A 21026-nucleotide genomic window follows, 5' to 3' on the forward strand; every position below is an offset into this window, starting at 1 on the left:
TTCCATGTAGAAGGCTGCGCAGGCTTCTGTTTCTGTGAGTCTGACGTCCTGCACGTACGTGCAGGACGTCAGACTCACAGAAGCAGAAGCCTGCGCGGCCACATTGATGGTCTGCAAGGGCCGACTTCTACATGGAATGTTGCTAGAATCTCAAATAGTAGCAACAGTGGAGGAGTGGCCTAGTGGTAGGTCACAGTGGAGGAGTGGCCAAGTGGTTAGGGTGGTGGACTTTGGTCCTGGGGAACTAAGGAACTGAGTTCGATTCCCACTTCAGGCACAGGCAGCTCCTTGTGACTCTGGGCAAGTCACTTAACCCTCCATTGCCCCATGTAAGCCACATTGAGCCTGCCATGAGTGGGAAAGCGTGGGGTACAAATGTAACAAAAAAAAAAAATACTAGGTCTGTAATTGCTTCTCTAGTCTGCCACCATTGCCCATGTTTGCCTCATGTTATTCACTTAGTAGAAAACTAGAAATTCCTTCACAAACCCATCCTGCTCTTCCTTTCTCCACCGGTGCAATCACTATCTTAAGATAATTAGGTATTTATAACCCACTTCTATCCCCCATAGAGGTTTGAGGCAATTTACATCATCATAATCAATAAAACATTCTTCACTACATAATAATGACAACTATAGCTAAAACACAGTGATCTTACTATACTAGGAATACAAATGTGATCACCATGTCCTATATATTGGTTTCTCAAAACATAAAATCGGATTGGAAGTAATTTATTCAAACAAATTGCTCCAACCACTCTATATAAACAGCCAAGTTTCAACAGCTTTCCAAAACTTAAACCTAACTGGTAAGTCATATCTCTCACTGTATGATTTCTAGTAGTCACTTCACTGGCATCCGATCAGGTACCGCATACAGTTCAAGCTTCTCCTACTAACCTACAAATGCTCTCAATCCGCAGCCCCTCCTTACCTCTCTACCCTCATCTCCCCTTACGTTCCTACCCGAAACCTCCGCTCTCAAGACAAATCCCTCCTCTCAGTACCCTTCTCCACCACCGCAAACTTCAGGCTCCGCCCTTTCTGCCTCACCTCACCCCATGCCTGGTATAAACTCCCTGAACCCATACGCCAGGCCCCCTCCCTGCCCATCTTCAAAGCCTTGCTCAAAGCCCACCTCTTCAATGTCGCCGTCAGCACCTAACCACCATACCTCTACTCAGGAAACCTAGACTGCTCCAACTTGACATTTCGCCCATTAGATTGTAAGCTCTACTGAGCAGGGATTGTCCTTTTTGTTAAATTGCACAGCGCTGCGTAACCCTAGTAGCGCTCTAGAAATGTTAAGTAGTAGTAGTAGTCACCAATTTACATTACCTAGTGGAGGAGATAGGCACCAGTACATTACACCTTCAGACCATAGTGGAACATAGATTTTCACCAGTTTTCTTAAATACCTAGGGCCACTGCCCTGAAACTTTTGTATATTGTGGTTAACAGTTTAATTTTTACACAATACGAGATGCATAACCAGTGAAGTTAAGTTCATACAGGAGAAGCCCTTTCCCATCTACTTGCCTTCTTTGCCACTTTTGCAATCATTGTTATGAATCACCTGCAACCTGGAGATTTACTGCTGCTCCCAAATACTGAAGGTTGCAGTAATCAAGTTTTGAGACTGCCACCATTTTCAATACCATTTGCAGACCCCAGATATATAAAATCCAATCTGTCTAATCATCTTTAACGTCTACAAAGATCTACATACCATCTGTGTTCTGTATTCCTCCAACGTCAACGATGACTCCCAAACTGGGAACTGTGTGCTTACTCTACCCTCCACTGTTCTATTTGCTTTAAGGTAGTTCCTTTCAATTTCTTGACTCTTGTCTCAAAGGCAGCATATAAGTTTTCAATAAACAAGCATACAACATAACAGATTCTCCTAATATAGGATCAACCACTGACCTCTGATCTAGATCCTCCCACCCAAAGAATTTCAGTCTTCTCTAGGTCTTATCCAGTTTCACATCTGCATACAGCATTTATCAAGAAATGTGTCTTTCAAACCTGCAGCTTCCACCATCAGGCCTCAGTTGTATCTTTTCAATTCAGAATTAGGAAACTTTCCTGACAATTTGCACATGTATTGTCAAAGTGATCCATAAAATTGTTAAAGACTATAAAAACAACTCATTTAAATCCACTTTGTGTGCTCAGTGCAACAAGAGGAGCCTGTACCTGTTGGTTACAAAGCTATTGCTGACACTCTCCACGTCCCCTAGACCTGAGGTCCTAAGCAAGCGGTTCTTGCTAGTATCGAGAGGTAAGAGCAGGTAACTCATCCGGTTGGCATAGTGGATGGCTTGGCTGAACACCGTGCTCTCCTCTTTCTGTATCAGTTCCTGCTGTTTCTCCTTGGTAAAGGTTGGCCACAACCTGCGCTGCTCTGAAGCAATTTCCAATGCCGATTTATCTTCCTGCATCTCGCCAGTGATTTCCTGATGACAAAGATGATAAAAATGAGAATATAAGGTCAAAGAGGGACATGCAGTATCAAAACTCATCCAAACAGCCAGCATCCTGATAGTACTTCAATTGCAAAAAAGCTGGGGGACTGAATCGTTGTAAGCTTGAATTTGTATCAGTTAGAGGAATTAAGTTTAAGAGTATCTTTCAACCCTCTTTACAGCTCCAGGCTGGACTTTCTGCAAAAAAAGACCGTCTGCTTCTTATTTAGATTACTGATGTTTACTTAAACATTTTACTTTTTAATAAACATTATTCTAATATATAAATCTGTTGTGTTATAAACTTCTTGGCAAACGTTCTGGTCTCTTTACGAAATGTAAGCCGCTCAGAACCCTTTTAGGGAGTGACTGAAATATAGAGCCATAACACCATAGCCAAGTAAAACAATAGTACAACATAGAGAACATAGTTAAGTTTTTCTTTTTTTATTTATTGAGAACATTTATATCCCACATATTCCCACTAAGGCAGGCACTAAGTGGCTTACAGTGTTTTAATAAAAGAACATCATAACAATTCTAGTACAACACAAAGTATAAGGTACATAAAGGAGGGAAGGAACAACAGGAGAAACGAAAGAGGGATACCAAGAGGTTAAGCAGCGGAGGAGTATGATCTATCACGAAGATAAGTCTTGAGGGATTTTTTTAAACAGATTGTGATCGGCAGTCTCTTTTAGCGTTGACGGCAGAGCACTCCAGTAGCAGGGACAAAGAAAGCAGAAAGAGGAGGCAAGGTAAGGGCGACTGAATATGAAAAGGTAAAACAAAGAAGGTTCATGGTGTCCAAAGGAGCTGAGGGAAACTGCTGGGTTAGGAAGGCCGTCAACAGCGGTAAAAGGCGTGCAGGCTCGGCCCTTCTCTCTTAGCTCTGGTCCCGCCCTCATTTCCTGTTTCCACAAGGGAGAGAGAAGGGCCGAGCCTGCACGCCTTTTACCGCTGCTGCCGGCCGCCGTAAACCCGACTTGGTAAGTGAAGATGATTTTTAAAATTCGGAGGGAGGAGGCCTGGAACTGGAAGGGAGGGAGGGAGGAACAACGACACCCTCATGCGTGTGATGTCGCGTTCCTTTGCCTGGCAACTCTGCAGCATTCCCTTCCAGTGACTGGTCACTGCTCCTTGTGACGAACCAGGAAGCATGCAAACGTCAGGAGATGGATACAGCAGGCAGAACGAACCCTTCAAAGCTTCACTGCCACGGAGTCAGCTTCAGAACGTTGGAGGTGCTTTTTATTATAGTAGATTAGAAAAAACAAGGGACTCTTGGAGCAGCACACTTCTTACAAAAAGGATATCCAAAGCCCAGGACAAAATCCAGCTCTCTATTTGCCTAGAGTACATTTAAACACTGGACAGTCTAAAAAGCTGGGTCCATCTTACCTGGCTATCTTCACTGTTCTCCAGATACAGGGCCCGAATGTGGTTCTGGACATCAGAGTAGAACATGGATTCCCAGAACTGGATGTTGGTCCACACTACATGTTCTTGAACACAACTATAAGCAAACTGTGTGATCCCAGGGCTCAGTTTCTACAAGAAGACAAACAGTAAAGACAAGTTACAGGTACAAGGTCAATAAAATGTAAATACGGAAAGACAAAAAGTCAAAATAAGAAAACTTCAAGACACTTGTATTGTTTAAAATAGAAACTGAGGTACAAATTTATTTCATGAATAAATCAGTCCCTTCTTTGATAAAGTGGTTAATTAAGGTGTGGTATATTTGTGAAATGGAGAGACTGAGGGCTCTTAGTGGTAACACTTTGTCGAAGTGGGAGGAGGTTTGGGATCCTTTTACTTCAAAATGCTGTTTGTGGAAGCTTAAGGGGTACTGTGATGGGATGGTTATTTTTTTTTTTTTTTTTTTGGGGGGGGGGGGGGGGGTTGAGTTTTTGTTCTTTAAAAATTATACTACTAATGAATTAGTAAATCCTTCAACATTAATAGCCACAGTGGCCCTGTCACCGGACAAAAACTGGTTGATGAAACAGAGAAAAGAGCTTTCTTAGGTTGAAGGTTCAACTCTTTCCTGACGTTACTAAAGAAACACAAAAGCGCAGACAGAGATTTTTACTTATGAGACCTGGTGTAACTCAGTTGGGTGGGACCTTTTTCCTAAAGTACCCTTGCAAATGTATAATTAAATATCAGTCAAATAAGTATGTATTCTACGAACCTTCACAACTTTCCTCTTTTCTGGCTGCAAAAGGGATTAAGGGAGATGTTAGATCATAGCTCTATATAATAGTAAAGGGGTATCAACTATGAGCTTCTGACATAGTGCTTTTTCTTATAAATTTACTTTAGTTTTTCCATAATCGAATATTTTGAATCTCAGAAGTGTGGACTTTAGTAAACTTGCTGTATGTAAATTGCTTAATTAAGGATTTTTTTTTTCCTGTGAAAAATAGAAAACAGTAATTGTTTAATTTCCTGACATGCATGTATTTTGCTTGGTTTATATTTGTAAATTGATAAATAAATTAAAAAAAAAATTATACTACTTGGAAGTTTCTTGGTTGTGTTTGGATAACTGCTGTTGCGACTTATTCCCTTTTGGGATTTCTTGTGCTGTTTATTTTCAGTTTAATGACTTGTTTATCTGATCTATTTTGTTGTCTCAAACTGTTTAATAAAGACTTCTTTAAATTTCAAAAACGCAGGAACCCACATGACTTTTTTTTTGGAGGGGATTATTTTGTCTAACCTTCAAACCCAATCTACCCTTATAGTCAGGAGGTCGACATATTTCTTGGCAGCTTATGCCTCAAAGGACACCTACCCGGCAGAAAGCGGTCACTAGGGGTAAAAGTGCTGCAGCAATCCCATGCTCATCCATAGCAGTGCAGTCCTGGGGATAGGAGAGAAAAGGACAATGATTCCATATGTAGACCATGCAAGACCATTTTATTTATACATATATCTATATCTCTATATTTATTTATATTTTACAGGCCTAAATGCCAAGATACTAAGGGAGCTACAATATAAAAACACAGACATAAAATGAAATCACAATCCATTTAACTGAAGAATTAATAAAACCAGGGGCGTAGCTAGACACCCAACTTTGAGTGGGCCTGGACCCAAGATGGGTGGGCAGAAGAACCCCTCCCTGTCCCACAGGATCATTTGGTCTCTCCTTGTCTCACCTGCATGCCATCTGCTATTTACAAGGTATGCAGGAGGGACAGTTCCAACAACTGTTGGGAGTTTTCAGCTGGTGGGGCTTGGGAATCCCTGCCAGCCACACCATAGGTGTGCTGCTACTAGGTGGGCCTGGGCCCACCCACACCCACTCTTGGCTACACCACTGAATAAAACTGCAAACTTTTTTCATAATTAAAACATATACACATAAAGAGGGAACACTTTTCAGACTACGGAGTAAATGTAAAGTCTGCAGTTACTTTTAGCTGCAGGTGAAAAGGAAAATGTATCCTTTTGGAAGTTGACTCGGTTGAAGTGCACCTGCTGTTTGTGTGCTACTTTTCCCATATAAACTTATTCATATTTATTAGAAGCCGCAAGAAAATCCACATCGGTGCCCACATCACCGAGCCTACATGCATTTAAAACTTTCGCCTGTACTAACGCTCTTTACTGTTTATGCACCTAGAGAGTGGGCAGTTTTCATAAAGGGTATGCAAGTTAAAGTTTTACGTGCAAAAATGCTTCCGAAAATTGTCTTCCACAGGAACAAATGATCCAAAATTAATACTACAAAACAGCAACACCAACAAAACACCCAAGCCAGCAAATAACAACTAAACAAACAAAAAAACATACATGAAACTGTAGTGATGGACAAAAGCAATCAAAACAGAAACCAGTATGGCTCATATCAGGGGCGTATCTGGACTTCGCTGATAGGGGGGTCCAGAACCGAGGTGAGGGGGCACATTTTAGCCCCCCCCCCCCCGGCACCCCCCGCCGCCACCAAAACCACCTCTGTGGCCCGCCTGATGACCGCCGCCGACCCTCCGCCCGCTGTCGCCTACCTTTGCTGGCGGGGGACCCCAACCCCCGTCAGCCGAAGCCGTCTTCCTTGTTTCTTTCTGAGTCTGACTCTGACGTCCTGCACGTACACAACGTGCAGGACGTCAGAGTCAGACAACGAAGGAAGATGGCTTCGGCTGGCGGGGGTTGGGGTCCCCTGCCAGCAAAGGTAGGCGACGGCAGGGGGGGGGTTGCGAGGGCCATCGGTAGGGGGGTCCAGGGCCAAATCTACAGGGGACTGGTCCCCGTGGCCCCATTACAGATACGCCCCTGGCTCATATTATCCACACTTCATCCTCCTTAACTTCCTGCAAGCAGCCACATCACAATGTTAGCTGTTCCTAACCCACTTCCTCACTGTACACTGAATTTGTAATTTTTTTTTTTTTTAATGAGGTAGGTAACTTCATGAGTGAACCCTAACCAGATACCTAGCCCATTTACCTCCCACCCCCCCCCCCCCTAATCTCATGCACTTGGGGGGTAAAGCAGTTCCCTATACCAACTAAATTGACCCCTAAACCAAACTACCAAACATGTAAATCCATGTTTCTGCTAAAGGAACTTCAAGAATCTTTAGGGTAACCATACTTGTCTATGAAAAATCCCAACTGAGATGCCAATCCAAGAGTAAATTCATAATTTCTTTGACTGATTGGATCGAGGGAGAGGGCTAGATGTGGTGAGCGTTTAGATTTTAGTAAAGCCTTTGACACGATTCCACACAGAGGATTAATAAACAGACTGAGTGCCCCTGACTGGGTTTGAAACTGGTTGAGTGAAAAGCAACAGAGGGTAGTGGTAAATGGAGCTCATTCTGAGGAAGATGTTACCAGTTGTGTGCTGAAAGGTTAGTTCTTGGACAAATTCTTTTTAAAATATTTGTAAGTGATAAGGCCTGTCTGGTAAGATTTGCCTAATAAGGTTTGCCTCTTAGCGGATGATACCAAAATCTGTAATAGGGTAGACACCCCTGATGGTGTGGATACGAGGAAGGACCTAGAAAAGTTTGAAGAATGGTCCAGAATTTGTAAGCTAAGATTTAATGCTAAAAAATGCAGGGTTATGCATTTGGGCTGCCAGGTCTTAAGTTTCTTCCTGAAAAGGAGATAAAGCAAAATTACTCACCTGTAGCAGGTGTTCTCCAAGGACAGTAGGCCAAATATTCTCACATCTGGGTGACATCATCCAAAGCCCAGTGGGGATGCTGCCCAGTGTATACAGTTATTAGAAAATTCTAGAAGCGTCCCACCATGGATACACGGGTGCTTTCCCGCCCAATGTACAAGCACCTCCACCCCCCCAAGGGCACAAAACAGCTGGAGATCCGGTGGCCCTCTAGCCCCCTACCCCCCCCCCCCAAATACATGGTACTGAAGCCCTGCCCAGTGCATCCCAGAATGCACCAGGCAGGGCACTCCATTTTGAAGGCGGCGCCCCAGGAGGAGGGAGTGCTACTCCCTCCTCCCTTCTAAAAGGTATGGGGGAGTTTGGAGGGCACTAGGCCACCAAGGCGGGTAGGGTTGCCCACTGGGCTACCAGGGACAGGTTTTTTTTTTTTTTTTTTAGTGTTGGAGAAGTTGGGGGTGGGGAGGGGATGGGCTACAGATCCCCAGTCCTCTGTATCCATAGGGTGAAGGAGAAGGCCACCAGAGATACTTTATGGGGGGGGGGGGGGGGTTATAAAGGCTGAATGTCCACCAGACCTCCGGCCCCATGCGTACTGGGGGGGGGGGGGACTTTTTTTTTTTTATGGACAGCCTGGACCTGTGAAACAACTTCTGCTGGTGGATTGGGCCTTGGGCGCATGCCCATGCACAATCTTCTGGCTGATGTACCACCATGAACAAAACTAATAAGAGCACATAAATTTGCAGGCTATTAGTTTTGATCATCGGGGCTTTAATTCCCCGTACTATTCCGGCACTAATCTTTCAGCGCTGTTCGGAATGGTGCAGTGAATTTGATCATCGGCCCCTCAACAAAGACATCCAATATTTCAGCCCTAGGCTCGTCCTTAACCACCAATCAAATGGAATGGTTTTACTCATTCCCCTCAAAAAAAACTGGTAAAGGAGAGTTCTGATAATAGGGAGGGGTCTGAAGGTAAGCCAAGGGAGTCCTCCTCAGAGATCTCCTCTGGTTCAATTTTAGACACCCAGGTACAGTCTGAGTCAGACTCCAGTAAAGCATCCATCCTGAGTAGACTGAACTTGGTTCTGTCTCTGTAAACTAAAATGTCTACACTCAGGGCAAGAGTGCCAAGGGACAAGTGCTGTCCTGGCCATCAGGGGACATTCCTTCCCAATTGGTTGGAGGAGTACTGCCTTTTCTGAGGCAGATGCTGGCCTCTGTCAAGACACTGGTGTTGGCACACAGGCAACAGACAATGTGTGGGCCTTGAGAATTGGTTGGAGGAGGAGCCATGGCCAGCATCAACACCCTCGAGGCCTTGGCATCATGCCAAGCCAAGATCTGCTCCAACTCCTCCTGTAGAATGGCTTGGAACTATTCCTTGGAGGTAGGCATCAGTAAAGGCAGGACCAGTATTGGATCGGTAACTGACTGTGAAGATGTTGAGCTGAATCAGAAGGCTGGTCCCAGCGTTGAGGAGACTGGCACACTGGCACTGACGCCACAAAAGAGAGCAGTCCTCTCGGCATCGACACTTTTCGGATTATGGCTGTGCCATTGACATGGAGCTCCCGGCACCATGCTTCGAGGGGAATCAGTTTTGGTGCTTCTTCACTTTCGCTCGATGCACATCGGGATCCCTTGGTGACAAGGACAATGTCAAAACCTGACGAGTCCTTGGTCTTGGGTCCAATGCAGGTTGATCCAAAGGGGCCTTACTGACACTCGATGTCTGTGTGCCCTCAGTGTCCAATGAGCTCCACCAGCCAATATGGACCAGTGCATCAGATGCTGATGGATTGGACTTAGAAGCGCCAAACATTGTCTCATGCTGGGACTCTTGTCCTCTGCATTTTCGAACAGAGGCATCAGACCCTATGCATAGCAAACACCAACTGTCAGTATCAGTTACAGATATAGTTTTTCTGTACCTAGTTCACATCTTAATCACTGGGAGTTTTTAGGGACATTGGGGCAAAAACAAATGAATCAGTTGTTTGTTTTTAAAGAACAAAAGAGGGAGAGACCCGACCTATCACATAGGCCTAAGAGGGCCGAGGGAGCATTAAAAAGAAGTTAAATAAGATAATGAATAAAAAGGTCCATGTAGCGCAAGGGAAGGCACCAGACAAGACGACGAAATAAGCTTGGAAGACAGCTGGTAAACATGACTTCTCTACTCTGCGGAAAAACTAAGATTGCTGGTCCTGCGCACTCACATTGGGCAAGGCGGCATCTGTGCATGCACGGTATGGTGCTGCCAAAGGCTTTGAGAATTTTCTTGAACACTGGGTAGTGTCCGTGGCAGAGCTCCATTAGATGATATAAACCAAATGTGAAAAGATACCCTGCCTGTCCTCGGAGAAAAGGACGCATATGCCATACTTCTACGTACAACAAGCAGAAGCATTCCCGGGGATGTAGCTGGGAGAAGAACCGGATTTACATACATACTCGCTTTCAAAAGTATGTGTAAAGTGTGTATTTTCCATGGGACCATAACTGGTGTAAACTTATGTGTGTACTTCCTGCCAATGTTAGGAAGCCTGTTAAAGATTACCCTTTCAATCACACAGGCAACCCCTAAATATACCACTCTATGAACCCAGCAGTTTCAAAGCAACTACAGTATAGAATTGCTGGGCAGCGCATACACGTTATTGTAATATTTCCTAATAACCTCAAAACATTCACACACCAACAGGCGGCATCTCAAAGTGTTGTAAAAACTTGTACGAGTTCTCTGTAATCAGGACAAAACCCCTCTATCTCTGCATACAATAGCCAACACCAACTCCTTGCAGAAGCTCTAAGTTACTTGTAACCAAAATTATTAAAATCTTATCAATAAGACCCAAAGTCTCTACAGAACTCCGTACTACTTGCACTTAGCATACACTGCCCTTATCCTAATCATCCCTCCACTCCCTGAATGAGTTAAGTGTTACCTGTAAACAGCAGTTCATCATTCGTACAACAAAGTCAAACTGTTGGTGGTCCAGCACAGCCCGATTCTGTTGCACATGGAGATGGAGCTCCTGGGTCATGCACTGTCGGGCCATCCGCCCTTTCAGGGCCCGGAGTACCGCTGGAAGTAACTGCAGACCAAGGAGGAGAAAGAGACAACACACAATGGGTACTGAACTTCTAAAAGGAAGTGGGGTAAGAGAAAACAGAGTAATGGCTAAGTAGGGAGTGCACTACGTTAAGAGCATCACAAGAACACTGCAGTCTGCACTACTCCTTCTGCCAAGCCACTAGAGAGAGAGAGACTGCACTTATTAGCAAGTTGCTGGGAGAGAACAGCAGCAAGAGCAGAGACTGCTCTTCCTGGCTAGCCTGTAAAACAGCACTGCACCATGCACCACTTACATGGCATTACCTTTTTAGCATCTAACATCTTGTTCTCAAAGACATAAGAGATACAGTTCTTGACCACCTCCATCCTGCGGGCACTGTTGGCAAGGGCACTGCCATTCCGCTCCACAATGGCAGCTAGAAAATCAAGAGAGAAAAAAAAAAAGAGAGGTAATTACTTCTATTCACTGAAGGGACTTCAGACAGTGCTGCTTACAAAACAAAACAAAAAAAAAAGCCTTCTTAACAACCATTTCTTTCTAGGAATGGTTTGACTATCTTAAAGGGTCATCAACACTCAGGAATTGACTTTCTGTACTGAAAGCAGATTTCCTTTAGCAGTGGCTCACTTGCTTTTTTTTTTCCCCAGAGAAATGCTTAAGTTTGTATCATGAGAACCAGTTTTCTGAATCACAAAACTGCCAATTTCTTCTTTCAGCAGCTTGATGAAAGGTTTCACAGGCATTTTGTATGAAATTAAAATTGGGAAGAAAATCCCGGTTAGTATGGTATCACTGGCCAGCTATGCCTTTATCAACACGCAGAAAATTTACAGACCAGATATCAAGAAGCTGAGGTCTTATTGTTATCATGATTTGTACATAACCCTTGGTACAGCCGCAACAGAATTAAATAGGTATGCTTGGTGAATGTATTAATTTAACTAGATATCACAATGTTGCCAGTTCTGTTCACAAAAATTGATCTGAGGTTGCTGATGTGCTCCACCATACTTGCCTGCCAGAGGTCATGTACTTATCTACCAGGCGATCCATGAAACAAATACTTGTGTGGGGTGGGAGCGGAGTGAAGTAGTCATCTAATGTCTAAGTGTAGTGAGCTGAAAATATTTATTTATTTAGAGCACTTATACCCCACCTTTTCCCACAGAATACAGGCTCAAGGTGGCTTACAAGAGACTGGAAAGGCTAATGCCAATCCAGAAAAAATACACATATAATAGTTAAACAGAGAAATAGAGGGGAGAAAAAGGAAAAAAGAGGAGAGATAAAGAAGTCCAAAATGTTGTGAAGGCGGCGACACGCTGTGACAGAGTATGGTAGCGATGCAGCTCTCTTCAACCCCAAAAACAGCTGACTGTAAAGTGGACATTGCCGAACAGGACTGGCAAAGCAGGCGAAAGCCGACGGCTGAAAACGGGGAGACAGAAGGAAGCGAGATTCCCACGATGAGCAAAAGTCTTCAAGACGCCTCCCTAACGTAAAGCAGCTGGCGACACTCAGCAGAAGGCAACTGACAATGCAGGCCAGCATGGATTGGCGGCTGGGCAGAGCGGCAAACAGCGCAGGCAGAGCACTCCAGAAGATGGCCCACAGTGCAGAAGAAAGGCTGGAGGAGAACTGGAACAAATTGGCAGGGACGAACCGATCACCTGCCAAGTAAGCACCCCGCAGCAAGATGAGTAAGAAATGGACTGCGTTCTCCCGCTCCTAGAGCTGTGCTGGCGATGCAAACGGGTTCTCTGCCGGTCCTCTGACACTCTGAAAAGCCGATCCTAATGGTAAGTTGGACTGAGACAGTCGAAGAGAAGTGTGGAAAGCGCTCCGCGGTACCTAAAGATGCCGTGACCGCCAAAAGCGAGACAATCTACAGCCATACAACGGGATAGCTCGGCGATGGTAACCGGAGCTAACGGTTGTTAAGTCCGTTAAGCTGCAGCCATTTTAGAATCTTTTTTTCCCACTCAACTTCTTGTGCCTCTGGGCAAGTCACTTAACCCTCTATTACTCAGGTACAAAACTTAGACTGTGAGCCCATTAGGGACAGAGAAAGTACCTAAATATAATAAATGTAAACTGCTTTGGTTGTACCACAGAAAGACAATATAACAAGTCCATGAACCATCTCACTGAAGTTGAGGGTGAGAAGGTTGCTCTTTTAGCTACAGTGGTGGAAATAAGTATTTGATCCCTTGCTGATTTTGTAAGTTTGCCCACTGACAAAGACATGAGCAGCCCATAATTGAAGGGTAGGTTATTGGTAACAGTGAGAGATAGCACATCACAAATTAAATCCGGAAAATCACATTGTGGAAAGTATATGAATTTATTTGCATTCTGCAGAGGGAAATAAGTATTTAATCCCTCTGGCAAACAAGACCTAATACTTGGTGGCAAAACCCTTGTTGGCAAGCACAGCGGTCAGACGTCTTCTGTAGTTGATGATGAGGTTTGCACACATGTCAGGAGGAATTTTGGTCCACTCCTCTTTGCAGATCATCTCTAAATCATTAAGAGTTCTGGGCTGTCGCTTGGCAACTCGCAGCTTCAGCTCCCTCCATAAGTTTTCAATGGGATTAAGGTCTGGTGACTGGCTAGGCCACTCCATGACCCTAATGTGCTTCTTCCTGAGCCACTCCTTTGTTGCCTTGGCTGTATGTTTTGGGTCATTGTCGTGCTGGAAGACCCAGCCACGACCCATTTTTAAGGCCCTGGCGGAGGGAAGGAGGTTGTCACTCAGAATTGTACGGTACATGGCCCCATCCATTCTCCCATTGATGCGGTGAAGTAGTCCTGTGCCCTTAGCAGAGAAACACCCCCAAAACATAACATTTCCACCTCCATGCTTGACAGTGGGGACGGTGTTCTTTGGGTCATAGGCAGCATTTCTCTTCCTCCAAACACGGCGAGTTGAGTTCATGCCAAAGAGCTCAATTTTTGTCTCATCTGACCACAGCACCTTCTCCCAATCACTCTCGGCATCATCCAGGTGTTCACTGGCAAACTTCAGACGGGCCGTCACATGTGCCTTCCGGAGCAGGGGGACCTTGCGGGCACTGCAGGATTGCAATCCGTTATGTCGTAATGTGTTACCAATGGTTTTCGTGGTGACAGTGGTCCCAGCTGCCTTGAGATCATTGACAAGTTCCCCCCTTGTAGTTGTAGGCTGATTTCTAACCTTCCTCATGATCAAGGATACCCCACGAGGTGAGATTTTGCGTGGAGCCCCAGATCTTTGTCGATTGACAGTCATTTTGTACTTCTTCCATTTTCTTACTATGGCACCAACAGTTGTCTCCTTCTCGCCCAGCGTCTTACTGATGGTTTTGTAGCCCATTCCAGCCTTGTGCAGGTGTATGATCTTGTCCCTGACATCCTTAGACAGCTCCTTGCTCTTGGCCATTTTGTAGAGGTTAGAGTCTGACTGATTCACTGAGTCTGTGGACAGGTGTCTTTCATACAGGTGACCATTGCCGACAGCTGTCTGTCATGCAGGTAACGAGTTGATTTGGAGCATCTACCTGGTCTGTAGGGGCCAGATCTCTTACTGGTTGGTGGGGGATCAAATACTTATTTCCCTCTGCAGAATGCAAATAAATTCATATACTTTCCACAATGTGATTTTCCGGATTTAATTTGTGATGTGCTATCTCTCACTGTTACCAATAACCTACCCTTCAATTATGGGCTGCTCATGTCTTTGTCAGTGGGCAAACTTACAAAATCAGCAAGGGATCAAATACTTATTTCCACCACTGTATGTGTTAATGGAGCAAAAAAGAGGCAGGTCTTAGCCCACCATCAGATTCTCCTCTCTGTATACAGTTTCTGAGTAGCTGCCTCTGAATGGAGAACAAATCAACCTTAAACTACATAAATCTAATCATGAAGGTGCAGCCTGGAACATAACAAAACTAGGCCTAGGAGGGTGGAGTTGGATTCTAGGCATCAAACAAATTCTGCAGGACTGTCTGACTGAACTGGCTACCACATCCTGCTCAAGGAAGTAATGAGATGCGAGTGTGTGGCATGAAGACCACGTTGCAGCCTTGCAAAGCTCCTCAATGGAGGCTGATCTTAAGTGAGTTACCGACATAGCCATAGCTCTGACATTATGAGCCTTATGACCCTCTAGAGTCAGCCCAGCCTGAGCATAAGTGAGGGAAATGCAATCTTCTAGCCAACTGGTAAGAGTGCCTTTGCCAATGGCTACTCTCATCCTGTTTGGATCAAAAGAAACAAAAATGTTAGGTGGACTGTCTATGGGCTTTAGTCTGCTCCAGATAGAAGGCTATGGCTTGATATACTTTTCCCAGAATGGGTATGCAGCTTTGGGAAAAATGTTGGCAGAACAATTGACTGGTAAAGATGGAAGTCGACACTACTTAGGAAGGAACTTAGGATGTGTGTGAAGAACTATTCTGTCATGTAGGGTGGATCAGCTACTAGGGCCTGAAGCTCACTGACTGAACTGATTGCTAGAATCTAAATTTATCTCATTGCTCTATTTATACTATTGTTATGCTGTTAACAAAGCTGTATGCATTATGTCAAGCTATATCTGCTGTGCGCTGCCTTGGGTGGCTCTCTCAATACATAAACAGAGTGTGTCCGAAGAGTGAAAGCATATGCCTGTGAGTTTGTTTCTATTAGGGTCAGCCTTATATAGTGTTCACCTTTGAAAATCTGGAGATCTTTATTCATGGGAAAGGACCACGCCTTATGCTGAATACCCTTGACCCATTCTCCCACGGGAATGTCTGCCTGCTCAAACTTGCTGTCACCCTGTGAAGACCACAGTCATTTGGTATAATATCAGCTTTCTGCTGGTTTGACTGTGGTCTTCACAGGGTGACAGGAAGTCGGATTATTATCCAGAATATTCACAAAAAAACAGGATCGTCAAGGGGAGTATTTACAAACCTGTTTGAGCATAAAGGTCGGAATCAAGGATATTGTTTGAAGGTATTAAGTAATGGACATTTCAACAGAACAATAAGAGCCGATTCTAGGGCTGAAGAAAAGAACATTTTTATATTGTACGGAAGAAGTGAGGCATATTAGGTGCCGTTGACCTTTTGCGGGACTTTGAAATTCAAGTTGAAAAGCTGTTAGTGGAAAATTGTTAGTAATGCAGGATTGAAAACAGTGAAATTGCGTAACCTTGAAAATCTGAGAAGTGTTATACTGTGGAAGGATTGTACATTAATGGAATGTATAAGTATGAATGTATGAATGAATGTTTTGATTGTGTGGTGGGGAAAATTAGCATATGATATTGACATGAGGAAATAATTTTGTACACAAGGTTCTGAAATGCACGTAAAATAAATGAATAGAGAAATATATAATATTATTTTGGTGGTTACTAAAGGGCAATGAATATTCATGAAATAAATTTGCATGCAGTAGAGGCAGAACATGCAAATCTCTCTCATGAAAATTTATTGTGGGTAACCTGAAACCATGACTGGTTGGGGTGCCTCCAGGACCAGGTTTGTGAACCATTGTTCTAATGTGTTCGTTTCTAAAATGACTATTTCAGCTATGTACGGCACTAAATGTGATTTTTCAGGAATGATATGCCCTTCCTTCCTTTATTTTTTTATTAATAAAATTCTGCACAGCTTTTTTTTTTCTGTAATGCTAAGGCTTTTTCTCCTTACTCCCCACTGAATGTATGGACCTAAAGCTGAAATTTGTCTTTACCTGCTAACTTCCTTTCCTTGATTCCTGCTAGATCAGTTCAGACTGACAGATTATTCCACCCTACCAGCAGATGGAGGCAGAGAACCTAAGCTTTCCGGTGACATCACCTGTATAAGGAGTGGTGCAGTGGTAGCATAACTACGGGTGGTCCTTTGTGGGCAGGAATCCACAAGTTTTAGGCTCAGGAAAAAAATCACTGATGAGTATGATATTGTTAGACAATTAGAGAATTTATTAATCTATGAATTTCAACAGACTGCCATATTCAAATAGAAACAGGAAGAATGGTTTATTCTGTACTGCAGAATTTACTATAAGCGCTGTTTTTCTCTTTCCTCTGCAATGTCACAGCAGTTACACAATTTTATTTAATTAGATTTTGATTAACAAACTAGAAAAATTACAAGAACATTTTACCAATGCAAATATCTATTAGGAGTGGATCAGCAGTAACAAACTGGCCAATTAAAGTTCAAAATATGCAAGGCTGAAAAGATTGATTTTCAGAAGTTGAAGTTGACCGCGATTAAAAAATAAATAAAGGCTTAAATATTTAACACCAGTAAAACATGCCTGTTTCTGGAGCAAATGAAACGGGCGCTAGCAAGGTTTTCCTCCCGAACCCCCCCCCCTCCCTACCCACCCCTTCGGCGTTGTGAAGCCACTGACCGCCATTGTTCTGGACCTCGTCAACGCACGCCACCTTCATCTCCCGAGTCCTTGTTGTTTGTAAAGCCACTGGCGCCATTGCTCTGCCCTCGACGTCATCACGTTTGACGCGAGGGCGGGGCCCAGGCACAGCGATTTCGGTGGCTTCACCACCATGAACCCTTCGAACCGGAAGGAAGTGCCCACAGGTACTGACAGTGACGTCAGAACGTTGAGGGTGAGTTTTATTATATAGGATGATCAACGAGCTTCTAAAGATAGTTTATAGTTTATTCAGAAGGCTCTCCACTGAGACTGCGAATTGATATTCATCAAAAATTTTTAATTTAAGAAAGCCTGCCCAGATGGGCACGAGATGTGTCTAAAACAAAAAGACTGCAAGCATACAGACCGCAACTTAACATACCAATAGGTGGTCCAGATGGCACCATACACTTCTTTTCCACCTTGACAGCAGGAGGTGCGTTCTGCAGTTTGGCAGTGGCTTGGTCAATGATCCATTGCACAGTCCCTTCATCCAAATGGGGAAAACGCCTCTGATGTAACCGCAGATGGCAGCCTTCAGTGGGCTTCTGCACCTTGTGCATTGTGACTGCAGGATATGGGTTCTCCTACATTCAGGAAACAACCAGGTTGCACTGAAATTAACCAACTTCCACTAGCTGCCTACGAGCTCTTATTTGCTTCTGCCTAGTATTTTAGCCCCTACAAGGTCAATAGTTTTCTACAAGGTTATATACTTTTCTTCATTACCTAGTACTGTTTAACAGCAATTTATCATGGCTCTCCTTGGTAACTGACGTGTACTACTACTACTACTAAACATTTCTAAAGTGCTACTAGGGTTATGCAGCGCTGACAGTCCCTGCTCAAAAGAGCTTACAGTCTAAAGGACACAAAAATACAGTCAGTCAAGTTGGGGCAGTCTAGATTTCCTGAATGGAGGTATCATGGTTAGGTGCTGAAGGCGACATTGAAGAAGTGGGCTTTGAGCAAGGATTTGAAGATGGGCAGGGAGGGGGCTTGGCGTATGTAGCAATTTGTAAACCAACTGTATTACAATGCACATCAAGTAAAGCTTCTTACCTCTAATACATGTTCTGAAGACAGCAATTCACCAAATAAGTGATAATGCATGATATAGAGTGGAATAAAATTCCAGAACTTTGTGGAAAAAACTAGGAACAATTTGTGTGTGCACACAGGACTTCTTGTACTACTATAGCTCTACACCTTCTGTCAGTTCTCATTTGGTCAAAATACAGGGTAACAATGAGGACGGTAGATCCCTACAGAGTAGAAGGAGGGGTAGCTTTGTGGCTAGAGAAGCAGGCTGTGGACCAATGGAGCCAAGGTTCAAATCCTGCTTTTCCTACGACACTTTCTGATTTGGGGGTGAGTCAGTTCACCCTCCACTGCCTTAAGTGCAACTAGATCATAAGCCAATTTGGGCAGGGAAATAACAGTTTCCTGAAAGAGCCTTCCGCTTGGACTGGGAAAAATTTAGCTAAAAAAAAAAAATTTTAATCTAACAGATTTATTCAGGCACAAGCCTTCAAGGACTATAAGCCATTTCATCAGATGAAAGGAGACAACTACATCCAATGGGAAGAGAAAAGATTTATGTGACCGATAAAACTAGTGTATCCAGAGGCTACCTGCTACAAAATAAGCAACTTGGTATTTTCTGAAGACAGGCAGGTTCACTGACTGACACAAGGAGTACTTCCTAGCTTAAGGGTTGCCTTCAACAAAAAAACTTGGGGAAAAGAAAAAGGGGGGGGGGGGGAGAGAGACTGCAAATGGACTGTAGCGACACTGGCCTTAGATAAGTCTAGCAGTGAAATTTTCAACAGAATGGAGAGAAATGTTTTAGTGGGAGACTTGTGATGAGCAGGTTTCAATAGTATAACAGTATAAGTGGGGGTGATGAAACCATAGATACAGTTTTGATAGTGTGCTCAGAAAGGAAGGGATAAATTTTGATGATGATATAGAGAAAACTGACATGGTTTAGCAAAGACAGAGAGAAAGGAGTTAAAGAGAACCCTAAGGTTATGAACTGAGAAAACCGGAAATATGACTGCATTATCCACAAAAAGAGAGTAGGGGAAAAGAAAGATTGTCTTGAACTAGTCTCCCTTCCAGGAGGGAGCTGGTGGACAGATTCAGGATCCATGATTGAAGGGTTTCTAAAAGGAGAACTGTTGAGAGGTCCTTTGACTAGTACCATTTTTATAATGTCCAGATTTCAAACAAACAAACAAAAAACATTGGGGGCACTAGTGGGAAGGTATAAAATAAAGGAAAAATCTCCAGTTACGTGTAAAAACTAATGACTCCAGATTCCAGTCTGATTCCAACTACCTGTAGGCCCAAAGTGGCAGAATGAAAAATCCCCAGGTCCAAAAACAAAATACTTCGTCTTTTTTAAAAAGCTCTGGGATTTCACTCCACTTGGTACCACACGTGGTCGTGCAACCTATTTATGAGATACGGGGAACCTGCTCATCTTCAGAGAGACATATAATAAAAATACCGAATAGCCTATCAAACTGCAGCTTAAACGGTTTACAGTCCTGGCATACTTCAGTTCTAAACGCATAGTATAACTCACATTTTTGTAAAGTTGTTCAGCTAGTTCCTTGATATGCTTCAGGGTTTTCTGCGGGTATTCCTCCTCAGAACGCATCCGTTTTGCTTCATAGGCAACCAGCTGAAAGAGCAGACATGATGAGAGGAGCATGACCAGTACTCAGTGGGAGGATGGGCCAACTGCAGAGTTGTGTATCGAGCCCAGTAAGGAAAAGGGTCATGTGCAAAAGGGAAGCACCAAGCCCTGGGAGGAAGAGGACAGAGGTGAGCGCCAAGTGCAAAGAGTGAAGATCAAGGCCAGGGAGGAAGAGGGCTGAGCACACTGTATTTACCTCATCAAACAGATCAATTGCTCTGTAGGGAGCCCCCCTCTCTGTCACAAATCCAGCAAAAGCCATGCCCTCCAGAACTTTTGTTAGAAAGTCATCTTCTATCAAACCTCGCTGGCCAAGGAAGGCTGCCTGCCAAAAGAAGGGAAGAGTCAGTACCAATCAAACAAAAATGAGAGGCGGAAGAAACAAACAACAGAGAGAACTGGAGAGCTGGGTATTCAGTACCAACAGTATGTATGTGAACGAAAGTAAAAGAAGCAGAATATACAAACAAACGAGAAGAGGGAATCGGACAGCAAGAGAGGAAAAAAAAACGCGGGAGTGTCCAAAACATGCGGAAAGACAAATACACGGGTCAATTCACAGTCAGAGGCAGGAGGATGGTAGTAAAGGAACAGTCTTCACCTTATGGAAGCGAATAACAGGCTCTGGGTGGATACGAATAATGTGCAGACACCACCGATAGCCCTGTAACAACTGTGCAAACAAGCGTAAAAAAACAGCTCGGATCTCCTTATCCTGGAAGAGATGAAAAATACAACTGTGAAAATCAATGCAAACAGAAGGAGAAAAAGAAAACGAAGTAGTAGGATTCCAGCTAGAAAAGAACTCCCTTGCAGCCTTTCACTTCTTCTATTCCAGTATAAGAAAGAGCACAGAGGTTTCAGGAAACCCTACGTACAATATCCCAATATCAAACAGAAACCAAAATACTTGCAAGAAATTATCCACAACACATCAAACATATAAAATGCGAGTGACCGTACTCACCCGCAAATACGCAGTAGAGACTTCCCTCTCTGTCCCGCCCCCGCGTCAATACGTGATGACAAGGGCGGGACAGAGAGGGAAACTGCACGAAGGGGAGGGAGGGAACCGCTCCCCCCCCCCCCCCGCCGAGGTCGCCGCTACCGCTCCACCTCCACCCGGGCCCTCTCTTCGCTATTGAACTTACATCGCCGAAAACGCAGCAGGGCAGATCAGCTGAGCTCC

General features: G+C 44.0%; 1 protein-coding gene across 6 annotated transcripts in view; it reads right to left on the reverse strand.

The window, feature by feature from the left end:
- SBF1 (SET binding factor 1) overlaps positions 1-21026 on the reverse strand; it is a 186186-nt gene that overhangs the window by 65813 nt on the left and 99347 nt on the right. For all 6 annotated transcript variants that reach the window (XM_030217005.1, XM_030217006.1, XM_030217002.1 and 3 more), the window contains exons 11-19: positions 20439-20552; positions 20034-20162; positions 19724-19822; positions 17513-17717; positions 11013-11125; positions 10579-10728; positions 5280-5348; positions 3878-4027; positions 2208-2467 (exon numbers count right to left, since the gene is read on the reverse strand). In XM_030217005.1, coding sequence (XP_030072865.1) covers positions 2208-2467; positions 3878-4027; positions 5280-5348; positions 10579-10728; positions 11013-11125; positions 17513-17717; positions 19724-19822; positions 20034-20162; positions 20439-20552 — 1289 coding nt within the window. The remainder of the gene's footprint in view (positions 1-2207; positions 2468-3877; positions 4028-5279; positions 5349-10578; positions 10729-11012; positions 11126-17512; positions 17718-19723; positions 19823-20033; positions 20163-20438; positions 20553-21026) is intronic.

The sequence above is a fragment of the Microcaecilia unicolor genome, chromosome 10 (genome assembly GCF_901765095.1).
Source record: "Microcaecilia unicolor chromosome 10, aMicUni1.1, whole genome shotgun sequence".
Lineage (NCBI taxonomy): Eukaryota > Metazoa > Chordata > Amphibia > Gymnophiona > Siphonopidae > Microcaecilia > Microcaecilia unicolor.